Source organism: Herpailurus yagouaroundi, unplaced genomic scaffold (genome assembly GCF_014898765.1).
Source record: "Herpailurus yagouaroundi ecotype Mexico unplaced genomic scaffold, PumYag 100, whole genome shotgun sequence".
In the NCBI taxonomy this organism is placed as follows: Eukaryota; Metazoa; Chordata; class Mammalia; order Carnivora; family Felidae; genus Herpailurus; species Herpailurus yagouaroundi.
Window position 1 is genome coordinate 67930607 of NW_024412391.1, and position 22743 is coordinate 67953349.

General features: G+C 36.8%; 1 protein-coding gene across 1 annotated transcript in view; it reads right to left on the reverse strand.

Annotated features, from left to right (window-relative positions):
- Positions 1–1828: 1828 nt before the first annotated feature.
- The window catches only part of ZNF804B (zinc finger protein 804B), a 542103-nt gene continuing 521188 nt past the window's right edge, over positions 1829–22743 (reverse strand). The window contains exons 3-4 of the mRNA XM_040472723.1: positions 11602–11732; positions 1829–5554 (exon numbers count right to left, since the gene is read on the reverse strand). Coding sequence (XP_040328657.1) covers positions 1888–5554; positions 11602–11732 — 3798 coding nt within the window. The 3' untranslated portion in view covers positions 1829–1887. The remainder of the gene's footprint in view (positions 5555–11601; positions 11733–22743) is intronic.

Consider the following 22743-nt stretch of genomic DNA (forward strand, 5'->3'; position numbering starts at 1 on the left):
ATCCACATTAATATATATTTTTTTAATCGGCCGGGCCATTTGTCATTTATTTTTATAATAAATATTCTATTTATTTCATTTTACTGGATTCACCTAATGTTTATTAATGTTCTTTTATAATGATTTTTATGAATTTCACTGCAAGTATACAGAGGATTTTTTGTTTTTGTGTTTTTGCTATTTGGTGCCTTTCTTCCATTTTCTATTCTTTTTAGATAAGTTAGACATTCTCACTGCCATATCTCAGTCAAAATCCCCATCTTGCAAGTTTCTGGTGATACCTAGGAACTATATATTTTCTTTATGTTACAATTTAAAAATGACATTATCTCCTTTCTCTGTCTCTGTCTGTCTGTCTGTCTCTATTACCAGTATCAAAGATATCCTTTCCTACTATTTACCAAGTATTAAGAATTTATCCTCTCAACTTCATTTTCCTCCTCTGTAAGGGAGGAATGATAATATTAGTCTCAAAATACCTTTGTGAAGATTAAATGGAATAATGTAGACCAGGTGCTTAGCCTGACTCTACATAATAGACACACAATATGCCTTCAATGAGGATACCTCTCTTTCCTGTGAAGCCCAAGCTGAAGAAGATGCCCATTGCCCATCTCATGTAACAGAAGAGCTGATGTCATCATATACACAGTAGATGGCTGATCACTCCATTTCCGCTTAGTTGATTTTCTCTGAAACCCATGTTTATGTGAAACGTGCAGTCACGTGAGTTTGTCTTTCATTTTAAGAATATAAAATAATAAATTTAACTGAGGGGCCATTTAGAATAGTGATGCAAGAAATGCAGATTCTGTGGGCCAAGAAAACATTTTGAATAAGTTAAAAATATTTAAGATCATTTGCCAAATTACATTAATGGTGATTTTATTCATCACCATTCAATGTGTTTTACTGATATATCTACTACAATTGAGTAAAATGCACAAAATTATTTATAAGATTTTCTCAATAACTATGATGTAAAAATTCTGACATTTCCAAACCTTTACCTCTCTACTTACACATACTATTGGCTGAACCCAGTAAGATTTCTGAGTAGAAGAATAAAGAAAACTTAATATTTTAGTCCCTGTAGTATTTGAAATATTAACCAATATATTTAAAATCTTGAGTATGTTTTATTTTTTTATTTTGCATTATCAAATATTAATGCTAGCTTATATATGTTTTCTTATACAAAAATTATTAAACATTCTTAATTTTAGATATTGGTGACTCTTACAGTTACAAAATTTTCTTAGCACAGATGTGTATGAAATGAAGATACCCCGGTTTCTCCAGAAACTCCACAATACAATGTGTGTGAAGATTGTTTTTCATTGAAGAGTAGCTTCCAACTTGAATCAATCATTTCCTATGAAAATATAAATTATTTTGATTGAAACAGATTATATTGATTGAAAGCCTAGACAACAGTTAACCATAGGAATTATTTCTCTGATATTTTAGTATTGTCTGATGCATACAAACCAAATGTGCAATTCACTCACTTGCTCAACACCCCCTAGAACATACAATATTACGTTCCATTTGATTGTTTTGTAATATCAATGATTTGCCTGAACGTTTTCTGTTATCATTTTATAACATTATATGAGAACTCCTCCAAACAGACCCTTCATGCTTTTCCCTCTACCGTCCAGAAAGTTATTTTCAATTTGCTCTGTTATTTATGCAAGTTAAAAGATATTCTTAAAATGCTCCTATTTTAGTATTGGCAATTCAGTTCTTACATGTATGTACTAGTCACATTTTGAGTTGGCACCAATATTTTAAATCTTACAATAGTCATACCACTTTAAATATATCATTTTGTAGGTAGTGACAATTTGTTTTATTTATCCACAAGAGGGGCTTCGACACCTATCAGTTCAAGTGCGTTGGTACATTTAAGGCCTCTTTCACTCCGTTTAACTGCTGCATCTGACTGGAGCAAGAATGGTGGCAAAGATCTTGACCTTGAAACACTGGTTGGATTAAAGGATTCAAGTGGATGATAGAAGCCGTGGCTGGGTTTAAGTGAGGGCCAAACAATGCAGGGATCAATGCGGCCGAGGGCAGGGGCTGCAGCGCGATGTGCGGTGGGTGGAAGGGGGCAGCAGTGACCAAATGCAGCGGGTGACCAGCTAAGAAAGTGGGGTGTGCGGGGATGATGGTCGGAGTCAGAGGTGACAACGTGAACGGCGTAAAATGTGGCTGGGAAAGAGGATGTAGGTGAGCTATAGGGAGGGGACCACCATGGGAATTTATGGAGGCAGAAACAGCAAAATGCTGCAGGAAGGTGTGGTGGATGGTGGTGATGGAGGTGCGCTGGTGAACTGGTACCGTCTGGACCGCCGAGGCCGGAGAGAAGGCAGTGGGCCCCGAGGCAGGCACAACTCGAAGATGCTTTGAGAGGAGCTGTTTCTGCACGTGCTGCTGGGCTTGTAGCTGTAAGAGCTTATATTTATCTATTTCATCAGGAGAAAATGTTATTGGCTGCTGAATTAAGGGGGGAGAGCTAGATTTATGGCACACTTCTAATTCATCTTCTACTTTGTCATGCTTCTGCAAAGTTCTGTCAGAGTAAGAGTTTATATTCCCCTCTACGTGATTCATATGCATGCTTACATCCTGTAAGTCAGGATTTATTTGGTCCTCTTTGGTCTCTGTGGAATCAGTAACACCAGTATATCTATTAGATGGAAAAGCACCAGGGAAATCATTTGGTAGTGGGTCACGGCTTTGAATACAATGTTGGACTTCGCTAATTAAAGGTTTTACTGGTTCTTTTGTTGTTGGGTTCTTTTTCATGTTTGGTGACTGTGAATCTGCTACTACATGAATTATACCTTTAGAAAGATGGTTATCGCAATCAGGATCTACTAAAACATGAAAATTGTTTGTCTGTGAACTTTTGACTTTGTCTTTCTCAATAGTTCTTTGAATTGTACTGCCTTTATCAATTCTCTGTTTACTTGTGTTCTGTGTTTTTTCAGACAAAGGCAGTGCGGGTCTGTTACAGCCCAGTGGCGTGAATTGAATTGTGCATTGAATTTGTGAATGAGCCTCTGATTCATTTTCACAATTCTTTGAAGAGACCTCAAAATTAGTTGATTGTTCCTGACACCTCTTGGCTTGCGCTATTTCTAAAAGGCTTTTGGCTGTCAGGGGTGTCCTCTCTCCTGTAATGGCCAACTCTGTGCTTTCTAAAGGGCTGGTAGAACAATTTCTTAGAAGGCAGCTGATATTCCCAGAGTTATACTGCACAGATTTTACTTTTCCTAGGTCACAAATACGAGGGCTGTCCAACGACTCTTGACTTCTCTCGCTTTTACTTAAGCAATAAATTCTCTCTCTTGAGTAAGAGCCCAATCTGCTGTGCTGAGGTCCCTGGCAGTTTGGTGCTTCTTCACTATTTCCGGAACAGGAAACCTGTGAGCTAGAATCACAATGGGCGATTCTCCTGGATTTGGGCCCTGAAAACTGCTGTTGATTTTTGCCCAGTTTATATCTTTCTCTGCACCGAATGTATCTATGTTTTGAGGATTTTTCATTCTTAAATGATTCCCACAATCTGTAGTTGCGGTCTCTCTGTATTTCAGATGGCAGGCAGGTGCTCTTTGCTAACTCCTCAGACACGCAGAGGCAGTTCGGGTTTTGGTGTCTCCCTTTGTGCCTTTCAACTGGGTTGTGTTCTCTTTTACAAAAGTACAGCAAATTGCCTCTGCCCTTGTCGCTGGACTTATGAACTGAACAAGTAGCTCTCAAGCTGGCTGTGCTGCCAGGGTATGTGTCTGAAGGGCTAGAAGTTCGATTCAGAGACAACTTTGGAGAATTTCTCTTATAAGTTTGGTTTCTACATCTAGAAACCCTGCTGGTCATGCTGATGTGGTTCCTATTCACAATTACACTAAAGTCCTTCCCATGATCACTATGACCCCTCACTGGGTAAGGACTAGAATTCCAGGTAAATTGATTTGCATCTTCAAAATCTGAATGAGGATCGCAAGGGATCAGTTTTGGTTCTTTAGTCCTAGAGATGTAAGGAGAAAAAGATAGGCCCTCATTTACATCATTTAGAACTACCCTTTGGCAGCTTTGCCAATGGGTCCTTGAAGGTTCCTTAAGTCCATTATCACTATTATCATTGTTTTCTACACATTTCTTTAGAGAGATATCAAGGAAAGCAGGCACTTCAGGATTTTTCATTTCCAAATCACTTGCACTAAAATTATCTTTACTCATATTTGACTCAGAATCACTGTAGCCCGAATTACATTTTCTCCGGAAACTTTCCCAATCTGGATTAGCTATCATCATCTTTGGTTTCAGAGATTGATCATTTTCTTGGATCAATTTCTGTTGGTCTTTGATTAAACCTGAGACTTGGCTCTCTATTGTAGTCTTCATTTCTGAGGGCTCCTTAATCAATTCTCTTTTTAAGTCCTCTGAATCATGGTCACTCTTTGTGTTCCGAGAAAGCTTAAAATCAAAATATAATGGGTTGCATCCATAAGAGATACAGGGCTCCGTTTTTGTAAAGAGCAGAAGTTCCGTGGGCCACTGGAGAGTGGTGTGGCCATCCTTACTTTGTACATGGAGAAAAGGCAATGGTTTAGACTTCACGTCATGTGGACATGCTTCTCTTACAAGCCTTGTTGCATTTTTGCCAACTCTTTCTGTTTCATCTAAAGATTTTTCTCTCTTCTCCATTCTGGAGTTGGGATTCAGATGCACTGTACTGTTTTGCTTACTTGGCTCCAGTGATGGAAACTCATCCAGACATTCAAATATCCTGGCATCACTGTGCCTATAAATGTTTGGTGAGCTGGAGGAAGCATTTGCTTGGCATGAGTGATTAATGCAGTTTTCTGAAGTGTTCTTCGGTGTACCTCGAATTTCTTTTTCTCTGCTGCAAGGAGTAAAAGCCACATCTGAAAGATGAATATTAGATTTAGAGAATGAAGCATGAATGCCAATCGAATCTTCCAGTGTTTCATCAATAGAGTCATTTTTGTCTTGCACGATTTGAGAGCTGATGGAAAAGGTATTGTGTAAAACATGTTCCAGATGGCTTGGTGTGATGTTTATATCTTTTTCCTTAGTAAGAGGTACGTCCTCACTTGCAAACCTGCGGCACTTACATTTCTCTGCAGTTTCTTTTGCTTTATAGCTGGGGGACTTGTTACAATCGTGTGTTTCTTCTGTGTTCTCACTAAAAACTGATGCTGAAGACTCTAATTTTAGATGTACTTTTTTGGAAAAAGAAAATGATACTCCTGTCCTGTGATTTGCATTGCTGAGGTCTGAAGATGTCTGTGGTACCCGATTTCCGAATAAATAACGTCTGTCCATTGGTAACTGGTGTCGATTTTGCATGGTGGACCGCTGTTTATCAGAAATGCTTCTGGGGAGATTCTTTCCTTTAAGGAGAAGAGTGCTCTTCATGCACGATACCTTTCTGCCATTCTTAACTGGGAAAATTCCTTGCTGGAGTTGCTTTTCTATGGCTACCCTGGGAGCTTTGTATGCTGGTCCATTTCCAGAAACACTGTAGACACAATAAATATTTAAATGATTAAGACATTAGATTTGAAATCTCATGTATATGTGAACATTTCTTAGTGTTTCTATGATGAGTTATGCTATCTACAAACTATGTCTATTGGAATATCACCATTTCACTGTGTTTATATAACTCAGTATATCTATGTTTCATAGAGGCCATTTCTAAAATGCATCACTTAAATGTGCTCTTTGAAATTAGCAAGAAGCAATAATAGGTGGATATCTATGCTAGTGCTGCAAAAGAAAATAAAGTACTGAATTTACATCCCAATATATGTCCTGCAGAACCTATCAATTTTTTTGGAAATATAGACTTAACATTCTTTCACAAGGAGTTTTTCAATCAGTGACCTCCCATTAAATAAGAAATAAAATGGAATTAAAAGTCACTTCCAAAGTGTAAAAATATATATTTAATGTCATTTTTTGTATAAGTGCTACCATTTCATAATTTTTGTTGCCTCGGTTTTAAAATTTCTTCATGTTTGCTTACTTTGGAAAAGTGTGACTATTTCTTTCTCCATGACATCACCATTTTGACCAATTATAACAAATGCATAAAAAAGTAACACACATTTACAAGCCATCTCAGTATCTCAATTATTTGAAATCTTTTTTTTTTTTGCATCTTCCTCCCCCAAATACTTTCTTTCTACCTTTCCTGCATACATTTGTTTTACCTTTTAACAGCTTTTGTAAAGACTATTCATTCTGCTGAGCTTAATTTGTGATTCAATCTGAGAACTAGAAATAGCAATACACCGAAGAGATGAAGCTCTTTAGATTAAAATTGTCTCTTCTATGTTTACCTTAAAACCTCTACTACAAAACAAGGTTTGGGCGGAGGTGGGGTGGTGGAAGGCAACAGAAAACACATCATTTATCTGATCTTTTGCTTTGAGATGGCTTTCTTTTCCTTCTCCTTTTCTTTATCCACATGCTTGAATATGTGTCTGTTTGCTTCTTTCTAGTTTAGATTTTAATTTTATTGTATTCATTCATTTGTTACTTGAGTAAAGAATACTAATAAACTGGTATCTTTTCCATAAGTAGCTTAACTTCTAATGGAGAGGTATGTTTTCTGAGTCCTTTTCCGAGAAGTTCTTTCTTGTTGCCTTCACCTATGACTGATTTGGCCAATCAGCACAGAACTCTGGAATCCCTTTCCTCTTGTCCACCATATCTCATATATATAAAACCTTGGTTTGCAATAATAATTCATTCTGAAAACATGCTTGTAATCCAAAGCAATTGTATATCAAAGCGAATTTTAAGAACGATTGGCTCAGTTGTTATCATGTGACAGTTGGCATCAGGTACTACTCCTATTGAAAGACACTGCTTGTTTATCAAGTTAAAATTTATTAGAAATGTTTGCTTGTCTTGTGGAATACTTGTAGAACAAGCTGCTTGCAATCCAAGGTTTTATGGTACTTTGTTTCATTGTCTTTACATGTTTAATATCACAGAAAAATACTTACTAATCCTCCTTTTATTCACTTTTGAAAGGAATCTGTTGTGCACTTGTGTGATTTGTAATTTTCTTTTTCATTTATATATATTTATAATATTTACAACTTACATTTTTATTGTAAGTACTATCCACAATATATTGTTATTTTAGATTATATATATATATATATATATATATATACTCATATATTAGATGACATATATATATATGACGTTTTTACCAGACCAGAGTTACAGATTGATTTCTTGGGTTAATTTTCACTGGTACTGTTGGGCACTTTCAATTCAATTTCTTTAGCTCAGTTGTATTTTCTTCTCTGATTTCTCTGATTATTGCTTCTTCTATGTCTTAGCTTTTTATGCTGGAATTTATATGTTAAATGTGTTGGCTTTCCTGAATATATCTTTTAGGTCTTATTATTTATCTCAATACTTTAGTGTCTTTAGTCTGTTTCTCTAGTTCAGAAGGAATTTCTTGTTTTTAATTTCTGTTTTACTCTTTCAATTTTTTACAATATCCAATATTTCATTTACTATGCTCATATGGATTTTAACTTGTCATAGTTTCAGCCACCATTCACTTTTTAACAATTTCAGATTGTTCCTTCTTCATAAACAAATTTAGAATTATACTGGTCCCTTGAATCTTGTGGAAAATAAATTCAGAAAATTTTCATTAACTGTTCCATAATGAAACTTTCTTCTTACTCATTACATTAATCTTCTTTTCGTGAATCATGTTTTTTTACGTTCTTTAGAGAGGTTGTTGAGGCATTTTGATATGAGGAATGGAAAGGAACACACTAAGATAGTGTATGGCTTATTCAGTATTTCTTTCAAACAGAAAGGAAAATTGAAAGCAGAGAGGTTAACTGTAGTCATTAGTCTTTTAAAATGCCTGCAGTCTGGGGATAGAAGGGTAAGGGAGCAGAAAGATCTGCAGCTCAGAATTTTGCCTCAGTGTCAAAGAGTTTCTTTTCCATATTTAGTAGCCACACTTTTGAGTAAGGAGGAGCTATACTTCTTTTAAGTTACCTTCTCTAGGAACGTCAATTAATCTGATATTATCTGCACTTAGAAATTATTTCAAAAGCCTGGTGTATGGATATTAGCATTCTGCTTCTCATGATTCCATTATGACACAGATATGTTACCATTTTTATATTATCTACTTATATTTTTTTCCTCAATAATATTTTTTTCTTATTATCCTGGCACTGTTTTGTGTATTTTCTTGCTTTGATTTATGTTAGTCTAAATGTTCTTTTCTGTATGGTTGTTTTATGTGACAATTTATCTCTCTAATGTGCAAGCTTCTCCCTTTTATATTCTTTTCAATATTTTTAATCACCTTTGCTCTTATTGTTTTTATATTATATTTTGCTCTTCTTGTCCTTAATTTTTGTTCTTACTGTATAATCCAATCTACATTTATGATTATATTTTTTCACAAGTTGTAGCATTTTATCCTCATTATTATTCTTTTCTACCTCTAGGGTTTATGCTTTAAACTGTTTATCTCATTGCTTTCTAAACTTTAAGTTCCCTTATCATAAATCTAGTTAATTTTTGTTATTTTGGAAAAATCCCAATTTTCTATCTTTGTGGTTTTCAATTCTATTATTTTAATACTACTTTATGCTTTTTAACATAATTACAGTTTAATTTTTATAGTTATATCCTTACTTACAATTTCACTGTTTTCTCTAGAACTTTCTTTAATTTATTTCTATTGTCTACCTAATTATTTTTATTTATAATAAAAAAGTGACTATAAAGTTAGCCCTTTCATACTTATTAATAGATTGTCCATTCTAATAGGTCTCCCCAAATTCTAATTCTTGACAAATAAAAACTTGCACTATTTAATTACCTTCTTGTAAAAGAATACTTTCCAACCAGGAAACAAAACATATCAAATATGTTTGATGCATATTTTCTTTAAATGATATAACATGATCCATCTCTTATATTCTCAGAATCAGTGATCTTATACTTTTTTAAATTTGGAAAAAATGTCCATATCAGTATGCACTATACTTATATTTATACATGTAGAAGTTTACAAACCGAATGACTCTTCACCCCCATGCAGTAACTGGGCTTGCTAAGGAACCAGGTTGGGCTGAATTTCCCAAGAAATGGCCAAAGTTGACTGTCCTTTATAAGATTCATCAATAGTTTTCTGCCATCATTTTTTTTTCATCAGTCCAACTGCAATATTCTTACCACTAGTAAATTCTCCTCTCTTCTCCATAGAAATCATAGGAGAATTTTCTTGTTATGTGCACCATCCTACTGAGAAGACCTTGTTATGAGAATCATGGACAGAGAAAGGTTGTTTAGGAGAGGAATACAGATAATTTTTTTCTTTTTCATTTTATTTCTTACTTTCATTTTTCAAGTAAGCTGCCAAAATGAAAATATTAAATAATTCTATTAAGTGACTTCCCTTAGGCCATGAGCCTGCCTAAGCAAAAAGAACAATTATCTGGAGGGCAGAGGACAGGTAACAGCAAAAAATGTAATAATTTTCCTAGTTCCATGTTTTGCATGTGGAAAGCTTAACACCTATCATTTCCCTAACAATATGAGGGAAAAACAAACAAACAAACAGAACCTAGAAAGTCTGTCTATCCTATAAGGAATGAGCTTGAGTTTGTGTTTGTTTAGTTAATATGATTTTCAGCTCAACCTTAATCGAGTAGAATTTTTCATTTGTTTTAATTTGGAAAACACTTAACGGGTAGCATGGCAAACTCAGAATTTTTAAACAGAAGCATCATCATCATCACCATCACTATATCTCCCACAGGAAAATAAAGAAATGTAGAAGCATGACAACTTTCCAATAATAAAAAAGGATATATGTTTATTAAGGCTCCTAAGATTTTTTGTTGCATGGGCTGAAAGAACCTATCTAAAGGTTGTCTCTCTACAGTAAGATTTGCCCCCTCTTTTATATTCTCATAATAATCTCATAATAAATCACTCAAGAATTAACATATTCCCCACATTTTTTTCCCTACATGCTACCATAATTATCATTAGACCTTTCCTTCTCAGCCCTATTTTGACAAGGACAGTTTAATATCTTATTGACACTGTGTTCGAATAGCATAAGATCCTCATTGTATTGGCCAGTGGAAAGCTCAGTACCAGATGTGTGTCCCATTTCTATGACTGTGTAGGAGCTGAGGGCATACATTTTTATATTAACCTCACCTCTGGATACATGTTTTTCCAAACTTCATTGTTTCCTTATACCAAATTTCTCACTTATTTTTAATAGGATTATCTTCTATGTATTTTCTTGAGTTAATTAAATTATTCTAAGATAGTGGTACAAATACCTAAATATGTGTAAGGTAAATACTGTGTTTTTACTCATAAATTGATCCTTAAAACAAATGTTTCCTTAGAATCAAATTTGAGGTCTAATATATTATGGTACTCAATTATTTGAGTCATTCATTCTCAAATTTATTGCATTTTGTTTTTCATTTCAACAACAGGGGTTTAAATTGTGGCACAGAGCTATAAATTTCACAATTCACTAGGTTGCTGCCAACTGCATTAATTAGCTACATTAGGTGTTTTACATTATGATTCATATGAACACAAATCACAATGTGCAAACTTAATTGAGTTCCAGGTAACAATCTCCTCACTTGGAAACATTCAGCAGTTCCAAGCTCATGAAAAACAGCTATTTTTCAGCTACAAGAATGTATTAGTATAATGCATGTTATAATTATCAATTTAAATAGCAGGGTGTGGTAAATTTAACTGCATTCACTACATCATTTTTTTTGTTTTTTGTCATCCAGACAATGATAAGTGTCATTTATTCTAGGTTCAGGTATGTACAGGGAAATGCAGAGAAGATTTATTTCCTCCCCAAAAAGATGCACTGTTACTTAAGGTTTTTAAAATTATTATTACAAAAAAATAAACAAAATAAACATTATTACAAAACTTAAAATAATTACTAAAAAGCTCTATGGGACCATTTAAATCAGCTGGATAGAATAAGTGCTAGTACATGAAAATCATTTTTAGATCATTTCATGAAATAGCACATAAAATTAACAACATTGGGAAGGAAAAAAGTCAGATACCAAAGTAACTAATTTATTAGCCTTTAACTATTAAAACATTTGCCCTCGGGCGCCTGGGTGGTGCAGTTGGTTAAGCGTCCGACTTCAGCCAGGTCACGATCTCGCGGTCCCTGAGTTCGAGCCCCGCGTCGGGCTCTGGGCTGATGGCTCAGAGCCTGGAGCCTGTTTCCGATTCTGTGTCTCCCTCTCTCTCTGCCCCTCCCCCGTTCATGCTCTGTCTCTCTCTGCCCCAAAAATAAAAAAAACAAAACAAAACAAAACAAAAAATTGAAAAAAAAAAAAAAACATTTGCCCTCAAACATGTCTTTTGATTAATTATAATTTGCTTCCGTGTGACAGTAAATCAAGTAAATTTATCTTGACATTTCCCCAATGATTGAATAGACTTTTTTTTGGAAGAGAGTTTTGAACCATCTGAGATACCTCTAATTCTTACCATTCAGACTGTTGCCTTAACTCAGCCAGCTGGTGAAGCCTTTTAAGTGCTTTTTCTTGTTTCTTCTCATCTTTCCATGACTTGGAAGCTACATTTCGAGCAAATTCCCGTTGCTTTAATTCTTTCAGTCTCTATGGACAAAGAAGAAAAACAGAAAGGGTACTATAAATAAGTAATATCTTTTCTACCTGTAAGTCTCCTTATTAAACTTTGTCTTGGGTGCACAGGTGACTTTCTGGATAGAGAGGGTTAAGCACTATTTCCATGGGTGTTCTTCTCTTCTCCAAGATAAAGTTAGTTGTCAACTGGCTTATTTATCAAAGCTTGTCACAATCACTACAGAAATGTCCTGCCCAGTGCTTTTTGGGACCACTGTGGGTACATAACTGCAATCATTTATGTGTCTGTGAAAACATAAATGGCAGAACGTGTGATATGTGAATGAGGGTGAAGGGAGAAGAGGTTATGGGGTGCACTTTCCTCTCCCTACTGCCCACAGTCCTCTCACTTGTGAAACATGCTTAGTCTTATTCATGCAAATTGATACTATTAAATATACTGGGTGAAATGACCTTGTTTGATTTAAGAATATCTATTATTGGGAAAGATTCAGTTCAAAGCTCTAATGAGTGATTCTTAACTCTTTTTTTTTTTCCTGGTGGAGGTATTTATCCAATGCAGATTTCTATATTGTATCCAGGAGGATAAAGATAGGTCAGGATTTAAACTCAGGGAAGATGGTTGCTTGGCTTTGCTTGATTTAAATTAACCTACCACTTCTTTTAATTAATCTTTTCTCTAAAACAATTGACTTACATGCAAATTGGATGTTACTCATTACCTGTTGGGATTTCTACTTCAGAATTTGCCATTAAGCACACCCATTGATATTGAACAAATTGAGAAGCAGCCACAATCAAATAAGCATCTTGATGTTTGGCATTTAATCCTGAATAGAGAATATATTTGAAGATTAGTCTCTCTTAACTAAATTATTTAAACTGTCTGAAATCTATACCCATTCAATTTGTTTTCGTTTTCCAAATCAAGTCTAGAAGATATTTCCCAGGAATGGCAAAAACCACATAGCTATCAAGTGAGGTTATAATGCTGTACTAGAATACTGCCCACCCATGAAGTGAGGGTACAACCTTTAATGGTCATTAACGTTGTTCCTGAAAGGGAACATACTTCTGTGAGATGGTGGCCAGATAACCACACCTGGGCTAAGTATCTGAAGAAGGAGGCAAGACCAACCTTTCAAAGAGAGAATATTCTAAGCCCAATGAACAAGAGTTTCACAGAACTAGAAGCAGCCACAGGGGCAATAGTGGAGCCAATCTGAATTCAATTTTTGACAAATGCTTCACAGGCTTTAAAAAAAACCAGAAAATTTCAAGAATTAAAATTGTGGCCCATGTGTTTTAAACAAAAAAGGATCAACAATTCTCTGGAGTTGATAAATAGTAGAGTGTCTAAACCTTAAGGGACAGGCATGGTCAGAAGACAGAGAGAGGCTTTTAAAATCTCCATTACTACTTTTCCTCCTACTCATACTTCCTCAGCCCCCATATACATAATAATCTAGTCTTCCAGTGAAAGCTTGCCTTGTGAGCAAAGACCTTTTGGAAATTGTTCTACACAATTTAAGGGCCCACATAAAATGAAGTTCAACTGTGTCAAAGAGAGAATATGGCTACATAAGTAAAGAGCAGAGAGATTGTTTTTTTCTTTACTCTGTTACTACAGAACATAAAATACTCTATTATATGTATATATATATATATTTAATTTTTTTAATGTTTATTCATTTCTTGAGAAAGAGAAAGACAGAGCATGAGTTGGGGAGGGGCAGAGAGAGAGGGAGACACAGAGCCCAAAGCAGGCTCCAGGACCTGAGCTGTCAGCACAGAGCCCAATGAGGGGCTTGAACCCACAAACCCTGAGATCATGACCTGAGCCGAAGTCGGATGCTTAACTGACTGAGCCATTCAGGTGCCCTAAAATACTCTATATTATATTTAATATTTGATATGACTGGTATGTAAAACCTGAATAGCCTAGGAGAGGAAATTTGTTCATTTACTCACATCTGACACTTTACTCTCATTATTGGAATTTTGTTTGAAACTTCCAGGTATAACTCTCTTTCTTTAGCCCCCCAGTTTCCAGGGATGCACCTTTAACTCTGAGTTATAGAAATGAGTGAAAATTCTGTCTTACTCACCCAACAACAAATATTGTCAACTACTACTATATAACAAGGACATAAAGTTGTCAAATCAATAATTTTCCCTTCAGGAGATAGAGACAAGGGAAGAGGTATTTTCACAAGATAGTTTTGAGTTTCCCAATAGGGGTGGACACAAGATGCGTTAGAAGCATATAGGAAAAGTTAAGATAGAAGGGGGTGGGTACAGATTTGTTGTGTTAAGGAAGTCAGCCAAGTTAACATGTGTCTAAGGAACACAGAAAACTAGAGGAGATTTTGTTTAATGACATCTAGCCATAGATTTGGCTTAGCAAATGCTGAGTGCACAAGGCTGCACAGAGGGGGGAAAAAAAAACAGAGAGCTACAGAGAGATCCCGTCAAATTTTCAGCATACTGAGTTGCAGCACATGTACATGAAAAAACTACTCCAAGCCAAGAAAAGGGCCACCTGAAAGAATTAATGGCATCAGTGCCTGGCATGCATATAGGGTCAGGAAGAGTGTCTGTTCTCACCAACAAAATGGAACAAACCCACAGGACACAGAGTACAGAATTCATGGAAATCTTGCCTCAGTAGAGAATAATTTGCTGTGGATTGAGCATTACTTTGGATTTGCCTAACGAATCATAAAAGCAAGAGCTACAAACATAAATCTGACCTTAAGTAACTTAACTGCATTTCAGAACCAAATTTAAAGAAATTTATAGAAATACAAAAATATTCAGCAACAAGGAAAAAATTAATAACATCTGACATGCAATCAAAGATTAAGATCAAAGATTATCAAGAAAGCACGAACTAAAATGAGGAAAATAATCAATCAAGACCAATACAGAACCAATACAGAGGCTAGAGTTGGCAGAAAAGTACATTAAGACAGTTATAACTGTATCTTCTGTGCTCAAAAAGTAGATAAGAGATGATTGTCAACTGGACAATTATGCAGTTAGAGTCTCTGAAGAAGGAGGAGGGAATATTTGAAAATATAATGGGTGGAAATTTCCAAATTTCCTGAAAACCCACAGATCTCCCAACATCTCAAGTGCAAATAACATGAAGAAAACTATCCCAATGCTTGTTATTATCAAATTTTTAAAAATCAGTCAAAAAAGTGGAATTTTTAAAAGCATCTCAAGGGAAATGACATATTCCTGCACAGAACAAAGAGCAGGATGGCAAAAGAATTCCTCTTGGAAACAATACAAGTGAGAATACAGGGGAGCAGCACATTTAAATTTATGGAAGAAAATTAAAAACTTCTCGGAATAAAATTTTATACTTTGTGAAAATATCTTTTCAAATGAGGTGAAATAAAGATATTTTAAGACATGAAACACTGAAAGAATTCCTCAGCACACCCACAGGATAAGAAATGTTAAAGAATATCCCTGGGCAAAAGGAAAATAATACCAGATAGAAATGTGTGATTACACAAAAGAGCAAACACCAAAAATAGTAACTACAGGATAAATAAGACATATTTCTTAGTGTTGAAATGTACATAGACCATTTAAGCAAAAAAAGTAGCTATGTTTGGGGCAATTTATAACAAATTATACATAAAATGTTTGTCAACAATAGCAAAAAATCCAAGAAGGAGAAATACGTTGAAAGGTCTTATTCAATAATGAACTGGTAGATAACAATTGAAGGCGGATTGTGATAAGAAGTGGACAATATGGCAACCATTAGTCTAATAAAACAAAGTGGTTTAGCTAATAGGATAACAAAGAAGGTAAAAGGAAATCATTACATCTACTCAATCCAAAAGAAGGTAGAAAAAAGTAAAACAGGAAGGTAAAATAGATGGGACAGTGACAAAACAAACAGCAAGATAACAACTAAAGTCTAAATACATCATTAATCAAATTAAATATAAATGGTTAAAAAAAAACACTGGAATTGAAAGTTAGAGAGTATCAGTTTGGATTAAAAAGTGAGCTCCAATTATATGTTGGTTATAAAAACAAACTTTAAAATACAGCTACAATGGGTTAAAAAAATATAAAAAGATTTACCATGTCAACATCAGTGAAATAAAGCTGGAAGGACTCTATCACTATAAAGCAAAGAAGATTCTAGAGCAGATATACTATTAGGAATAAAAAAAGGGCTATTTTATAATGATATGGAGTAAATAAATCAGAATGACAAGATAAGCCTAGATGTTTCTACGTCTAATAACAAAGCTTCAAAATACACAAAGCAAAAGATAAAACTGCAAGGAGAAAAAGTTAAATCCACAATTATAATAGGAGTTTTTAATGGCCTTCCACCAAACAACAGAATGCTAATCACAGATATATATTTCTGGAAAAGGTTACACTGAGGTGACCAAAGCTCTTAAAAAAAGACCCTTCCAAAAATTGATTTGTCTAATGAAAAGAGAACTGGACAGATAAGGAAACCTTTCCAAAAACATATGGGTCAAATTTTGCCAACTTCATATTTTAGCTTGAGTTTTCCCAAGTTTCTACTTTTCTTCTCGTGTCTACTTATTTAAACAATGGCATGTGCTAAACTGTCAGTAATCTTACTTAGTTTAAACAGAAGACAAACCAATTGGTAAAAAATAAAAGTTCTTTGAGAGTATAGAGTAAATCAGTCCTTACTAAGAAAAACACAAGACAAACGTATTTCAGGAAAAAAAAAAAAATACTTACGCATTTACAGAGAACTGTAGAAAGCTCAGTGATGGTTAATGACTTGGGATGAATAGATCAGAGCAGGTGAGGTTGAATCTCCCTGGGGGAGTAAGGAAGACAGAAACTAGCACCTAACAATAGGGGGGAATTAAATGAAGTGTCTGCTTTCCAGAGGTGTTGGATGGTAGACAACACAGTATAGGGCTTAAGAGAAGGATTCTGAAATCAGTCAGACCTGAGTTTGTATACTGTCTCTGTCACTTACTAGCTTTGAGTCTCTAAGGTTACTCAATCTTCCCAAACTTAAGTTAACACATTTGTAACCTGGAAGACTATCACTATTTACCATGTAGAGTTCTTGGAATTAATATTTGAGTTGAGAAAAGTAAAACAATGAGCACAGCGCCTGATACATACATTGCAAATGATCAATGAGTCTGAACTATTATCACTATTAGAGATAAGGAATGGTCAGATTTTATGGAACTCTGGGAAGCAGCGTCAATAAAGAGCCCTCGATTTACCTGACAGTGGGGAGCCATTAAAAACACTAGATTGCTATTCTTACTGAAAACCGAGTGTTTAAGTAGTTTTCATCTGGATTTTACGAAACTGGTAGGTGTAGTCTTTTCTAAAGGAGACTACGGAAAAAGGAAGGAGGCTGGGTATGTCCCTCTTCCTTGTCTTGAACAATTTATACTCTTTACTTGAAACATGTATTTTCTGTAAGTCCAAGATCATATGTCACTCCCAAAGAAAATTATAAATTTTGGATTAAAATACAATTTGTTGTCAGACTCTTCTTTGGTAAATCTTATTTAAAGTTTGCTCTTGGGAGAGGGGAAATTGGAAGATGGCGGAGTAGGAGGATGCTGGGCTCACCGCGCATCCTGCTGATCACTTAGATTCCACCTACACCTGCCTAACTAACACAGAAAACCACCAGAAGACTAGCAGAACGAAGTCTCTGGAACCAAGCGCAGACAAGAGGCCCACGGAAGAGGGTAGGAAGGGCAGCAAGGCTGTGCGCGCTCCATGGACTGGCGGAAGGGAGCCGGGGTGGAGGGGCGGTCCACGGGCCAAGCAGAGCCCCCGAGTCTGGCTTGCAAAAGCGGAGGGGCCGGACGGAGTGTGTTCCGACAGCAAGTGGGGCTTAGCATCTGGGAGGTCATAAGTTAACACCTCTGCTCGGAAAGCAGGAAGGCTGGAGGACAAAGGGAGGGAGAGTTGCTGAGCCCCCAGACGACAGAGCTCAGTTTGGCGGGGAACAAAGGCGCTCACCAGCGCCATCTCCCTCGCCCATCCCCAGCCAAATCCCAAAGGGAAACAGTTCCTGCCAGGGAACTTGCTCTCTGGGCGCAAACACCCAACTCTGTGCTTCTGCAGAGCCACCCCTCCGGCAACGGGTCTGACTCCCTCCACCTGCCACAGGGCACCTCCTGAGGTGGATCACCTAAGGAGAAGCGAACTAAGCCTGCCCCTCCCGCCCCCGTGCACCTTGCCTACCCACCCCAGCTAATACGCCAGATCCCCAGCACCACAAGGCTGGCAGTGTGCAAGTAGCCCAGATGGGCCACGCCACCCAACAGTGAATCCCGCCCCTAGGAGAGGAGAAGAGAAGGCACACACCAGTCTGACTCTGGCCCAAGCAGTGGGCTGGGGGCAGACATCAGGTCTGACTGCGGCTCCGCCCACCAACTCCAGTTATACACCACAGCACAGGGGAAGTGCCCTGCAGGTCCTCACCACTCCAGGGACTATACAAAATGACCAAACAGAAGAATTCCCCTCAGAAGAATCTCCAGGAAATAACAACAGCCAATGAACTCATCAAAAAGGATTTAAATAATAAAGCAGAAAGCGAATTTAGAATAATAGTCATAAAATTAATCGCTGGGCTTGAAAACAGTATAGAGGACAGTAGAGAATCTCATGCTACAGAGATCAAGGGACTAAGGAACAGTCAGGAGGAGCTGAAAAACGCTTTAAACGAAATGCAAAATAAAATGGAAACGACAACGGCTCGGATTGAAGAGGCAGAGGAGAGAATAGGTGAACTAGAAGATAAAGTTATGGAAAAAGAGGAAGCTGAGAAAAAGAGAGATAAAAAAATCCAGGAGTATGAGGGGAAAATTAGAGATCTAAGTGATACACTAAAAAGAAATAATATATGCATAATTGGTATCCCAGAGGAGGAAGAGAGAGGGAAAGGTGCTGAAAGCATACTTGAAGAAATAATAGCTGAGAACTTCCCTGAACTGGGGAAGGAAAAAGGCAATGAAATCCAAGAGGCACAGAGAACTCCCTTCACACGTAACTTGAATCAATCTTCTGCACGACATATCATAGTGAAACTGGCAAAATACAAGGATAAAGAGAAAATTCTGAAAGCAGCAAGGGGTAAACGTGCCCTAACATATAAAGGGAGACCTATAAGACTCCTGACTGATTTCTCTTTTGAAACTTGGCAGGCCAGAAGGGATTGGCACAAGATCTTCAATGTATTGAACAGAAAAAATATGCAGCCGAGAAACCTTTATCCAGCAAGTCTGTCATTTAGAATAGAAGGAGAGATAAAGGTCTTCCCAAACAAACAAAAACTGAAGGAATTAGTCACCACTAAACCAGCCCTTCAAGAGATCCTAAGGGGGATCTTGTGAGACAAAGTACCAGAGACATCGCTACAAGCATGAAACCTACGGACATCACAATGACTCTAAACCCATAACTTTCTATAATAACACTGAATGTAAATGGACTAAATGTGCCAACCAAAAGACATAAGGTATCAGAATGGATAAAAAAACAAGACCCATCTATTTGCTGTCTACGAGAGACTCATTTTAGACTTGAGGACACCTTTAGATTGAGAGTGAGGGGATGGAGAACTATTTATCATGCTACAGGAAGCCAAAAGAAAGCTGGAGTAGCCATACTTATATCAGACAAACTAGACTTTAAATTAAAGGCTGTAACAAGAGATGAAGAAGGGCATTATGTAATAATCACAGGGTCTATCCATCAGGAAGAGCTAACAATTATAAATGTCTATGCGCCAAATACCGGAGCCCCCAAATATGTAAAACAATTACTCACAAACATAAGCAACCTTATTGATAAGAATGTGGTAATTGCAGGGGACTTTAACACTCCACTTACAGAAATGGATAGATCATCTAGACACACGGTCAATAAAGAAACAAGGGCCCTGAATGACACATTGGATCAGATGGACTTGACAGATATATTTAGAACTCTGCATCCCAAAGCAACAGACTATACTTTCTTCTCCAGTGCACATGGAACATTCTCCAAGATACAATACCAGGTCACAATACCAGGTCACATTCTCCAAGATAGAATACCAGGTCACATACCAGGTCACAAAACAGCTCTTCCTAAGTATACAAGAATTGAAATCATACCATCCATACTTTCAGGCCACAATGCTATGAAGCTTGAGATCAACCACAGGAAAAAGTCTGGAAAACCTCCAAAAGCATGGAGGTTAAAGAACACCCTACTAACGAATGAGTGGGTTAACCAGGCAATTAGAGAAGAAATTAAAAAATATATGGAAACAAACGAAAATGAAAATACAACAATCCAAATGCTTTGTGATGCAGCGAAGGCAGTCCTGAGAGGAAAATACATTGCAATCCAGGTCTATCTCAAGAAACAAGAAAAATCCCAAATACAAAATCTAACAGCACACCTAAAGGAAATAGAAGCAGAACAGCAAAGGTAGCCTAAACCCAGCAGAAGAAGAGAAATAATAAAGATCAGAGCAGAAATAAACAATATGGAATCTAAAAAAACTGTAGAGCAGATCAACGAAACCAAGAGCTGGTTTTTTGAAAAAATAAACAAAATTGACAAACCTCTAGCCAGGCTTCTCAAAAAGAAAAGGGAGATGACCCAAATAGATAAAATCATGAATGAAAATGGAATGATTACAACCAATCCCTCAGAGATACAAACAATTATCAGGGAATACTATGAAAAATTATATGCCAACAAATTGGACAACCTGGAAGAAATGGACAAATTCCTGAACACCCACACTCTTCCAAAGCTCAATCAGGAGGAAATAGAAAGCTTGAACAGACCCATAACGAGCGAAGAAATTGAATTGGTTATCGAAAATCTCCCAACAAATAAGAGTCCAGGACCAGATGGCTTCCCAGGGGAGTTCTACCAGACGTTTAAAGCAGAGATAATACCTATCCTTCTCAAGCTATTCCAAGAAATAGAAAGGGAAGGAAAACTTCCAGACTCATTCTATGAAGCCAGTATTACTTTGATTCCTAAACCAGACAGAGACCCAGTAAAAAAAGAGAACTACAGGCCAATATCCCTGATGAATATGGATGCAAAAATTCTCAATAAGATACTAGCAAATCGAATTCAACGGCATATAAAAAGAATTATTCACCATGATCAAGTGGGATTCATTCCTGGGATGCAGGGCTGGTTCAACATTCACAAATCAATCAACGTGATACATCACATTAACAAACAAAAAGAGAAGAACCATATGATCCTGTCAATCGATGCAGAAAAGGCCTTTGACAAAATCCAGCACCCTTTCTTAATAAAAACCCTTGAGAAAGTCGGGATAGAAGGAACATACTTAAAGATCATAAAAGCTATTTATGAAAAGCCCACAGCTAACATCATCCTCAACGGGGAAAAACTGAGAGCTTTTTCCCTGAGATCAGGAACACGACAGGGATGCCCACTCTCACCGCTGTTGTTTAACATAGTGCTGGAAGTTCTAGCATCAGCAATCAGACAACAAAAGGAAATCAAAGGCATCCAAATTGGCAAAGATGAAGTCAAGCTTTCGCTTTTTGCAGATGACATGCTATTATACATGGAAAATCCGGTAGACTCCACCAAAAGTCTGCTAGAACTGATACATGAATTCAGCAAAGTTGCAGGATACAAAATCAATGTACAGAAATCAGTTGCATTCTTAGACACTAACAATGAAGCAACAGAAAGACAAATAAAGAAACTGATCCCATTCACAATTGCACCAAGAAGCATAAAATACCTAGGAATAAATCTAACCAAAGATGTAAAGGATCTGTATGCTGACAACTATAGAAAGCTTATGAAGGTAATTGAAGAAGATTTAAAGAAATGGAAAGACATTCCCTGCTCATGGATTGGAAGAATAAATATTGTCAAAATGTCAATACTACCCAAAGCCATCTACACATTCAATGCAATCCCAATCAAAATTGCACCAGCATTCTTCTCGAAACTAGAACAAGCAATCCTAAAATTCATATGGAACCACAAAAGGCCCCGAATAGCCAAAGGAATTTTGAAGAAGACCAAAGCAGGAGGCATCACAATCCCAGACTTTAGCCTCTACTACAAAGCTGTCATCATCAAGACAGCACGGTATTGGCACAAAAACAGACACATAGACCAATGGAATAGAATAGAAACCCCAGAACTAGACCCACAAATGTATGGCCAACTAATCTTTGACAAAACAGGAAAGAACATCCAATGGAAAAAAGACAGTCTCTTTAACAAATGGTGCTGGGAGAACTGGACAGCAACATGCAGAAGATTGAAACTAGACCACTTTCTCACACCATTCACAAAAATAAACTCCAAATGGATCAAGGACCTGAAGGTGAGACAGGAAACCATCAAAACCTTAGAGGAGAAAGCAGGAAAAGACCTCTCTGACCTCAGCTGCAGCAATTTCTTACTTGACACATCCCCAAAGGCAAGGGAATTAAAAGCAAAAATGAATTACTGGGACCTTATGAAGATTAAAAGCTTCTGCACAGCAAAGGAAACAACCAACAAAACTAAAAGGCAACCAGTGGAATGGGAAAAGATATTTGCAAATGACATATCGGACAAAGGGCTAGTATCCAAAATCTATAAAGAGCTCACCAAACTCCACACCCGAAAAGCAAATAACCCAGTGAAGAAATGGGCAGAAAACATGAATAGACACTTCTCTAAAGAAGACATCCGGATGGCCAACAGGCACATGAAAAGATGCTCAACGTCACTCCTCATCAGGGAAATACAAATCAAAACCACACTCAGGTATTCACCTCACGCCAGTCAGAGTGGCCAAAATGAATAAATCAGGAGACCATAGATGCTGGAGAGGATGTGGAGAAACGGGAACCCTCTTGCACTGTTGGTGGGAATGCAAATTTGTGCAGCCACTCTGGAAAACAGTGTGGAGGTTCCTCAGAAAATTAAAAATAGACCTACCCTATGACCCAGCAATAGCACTGCT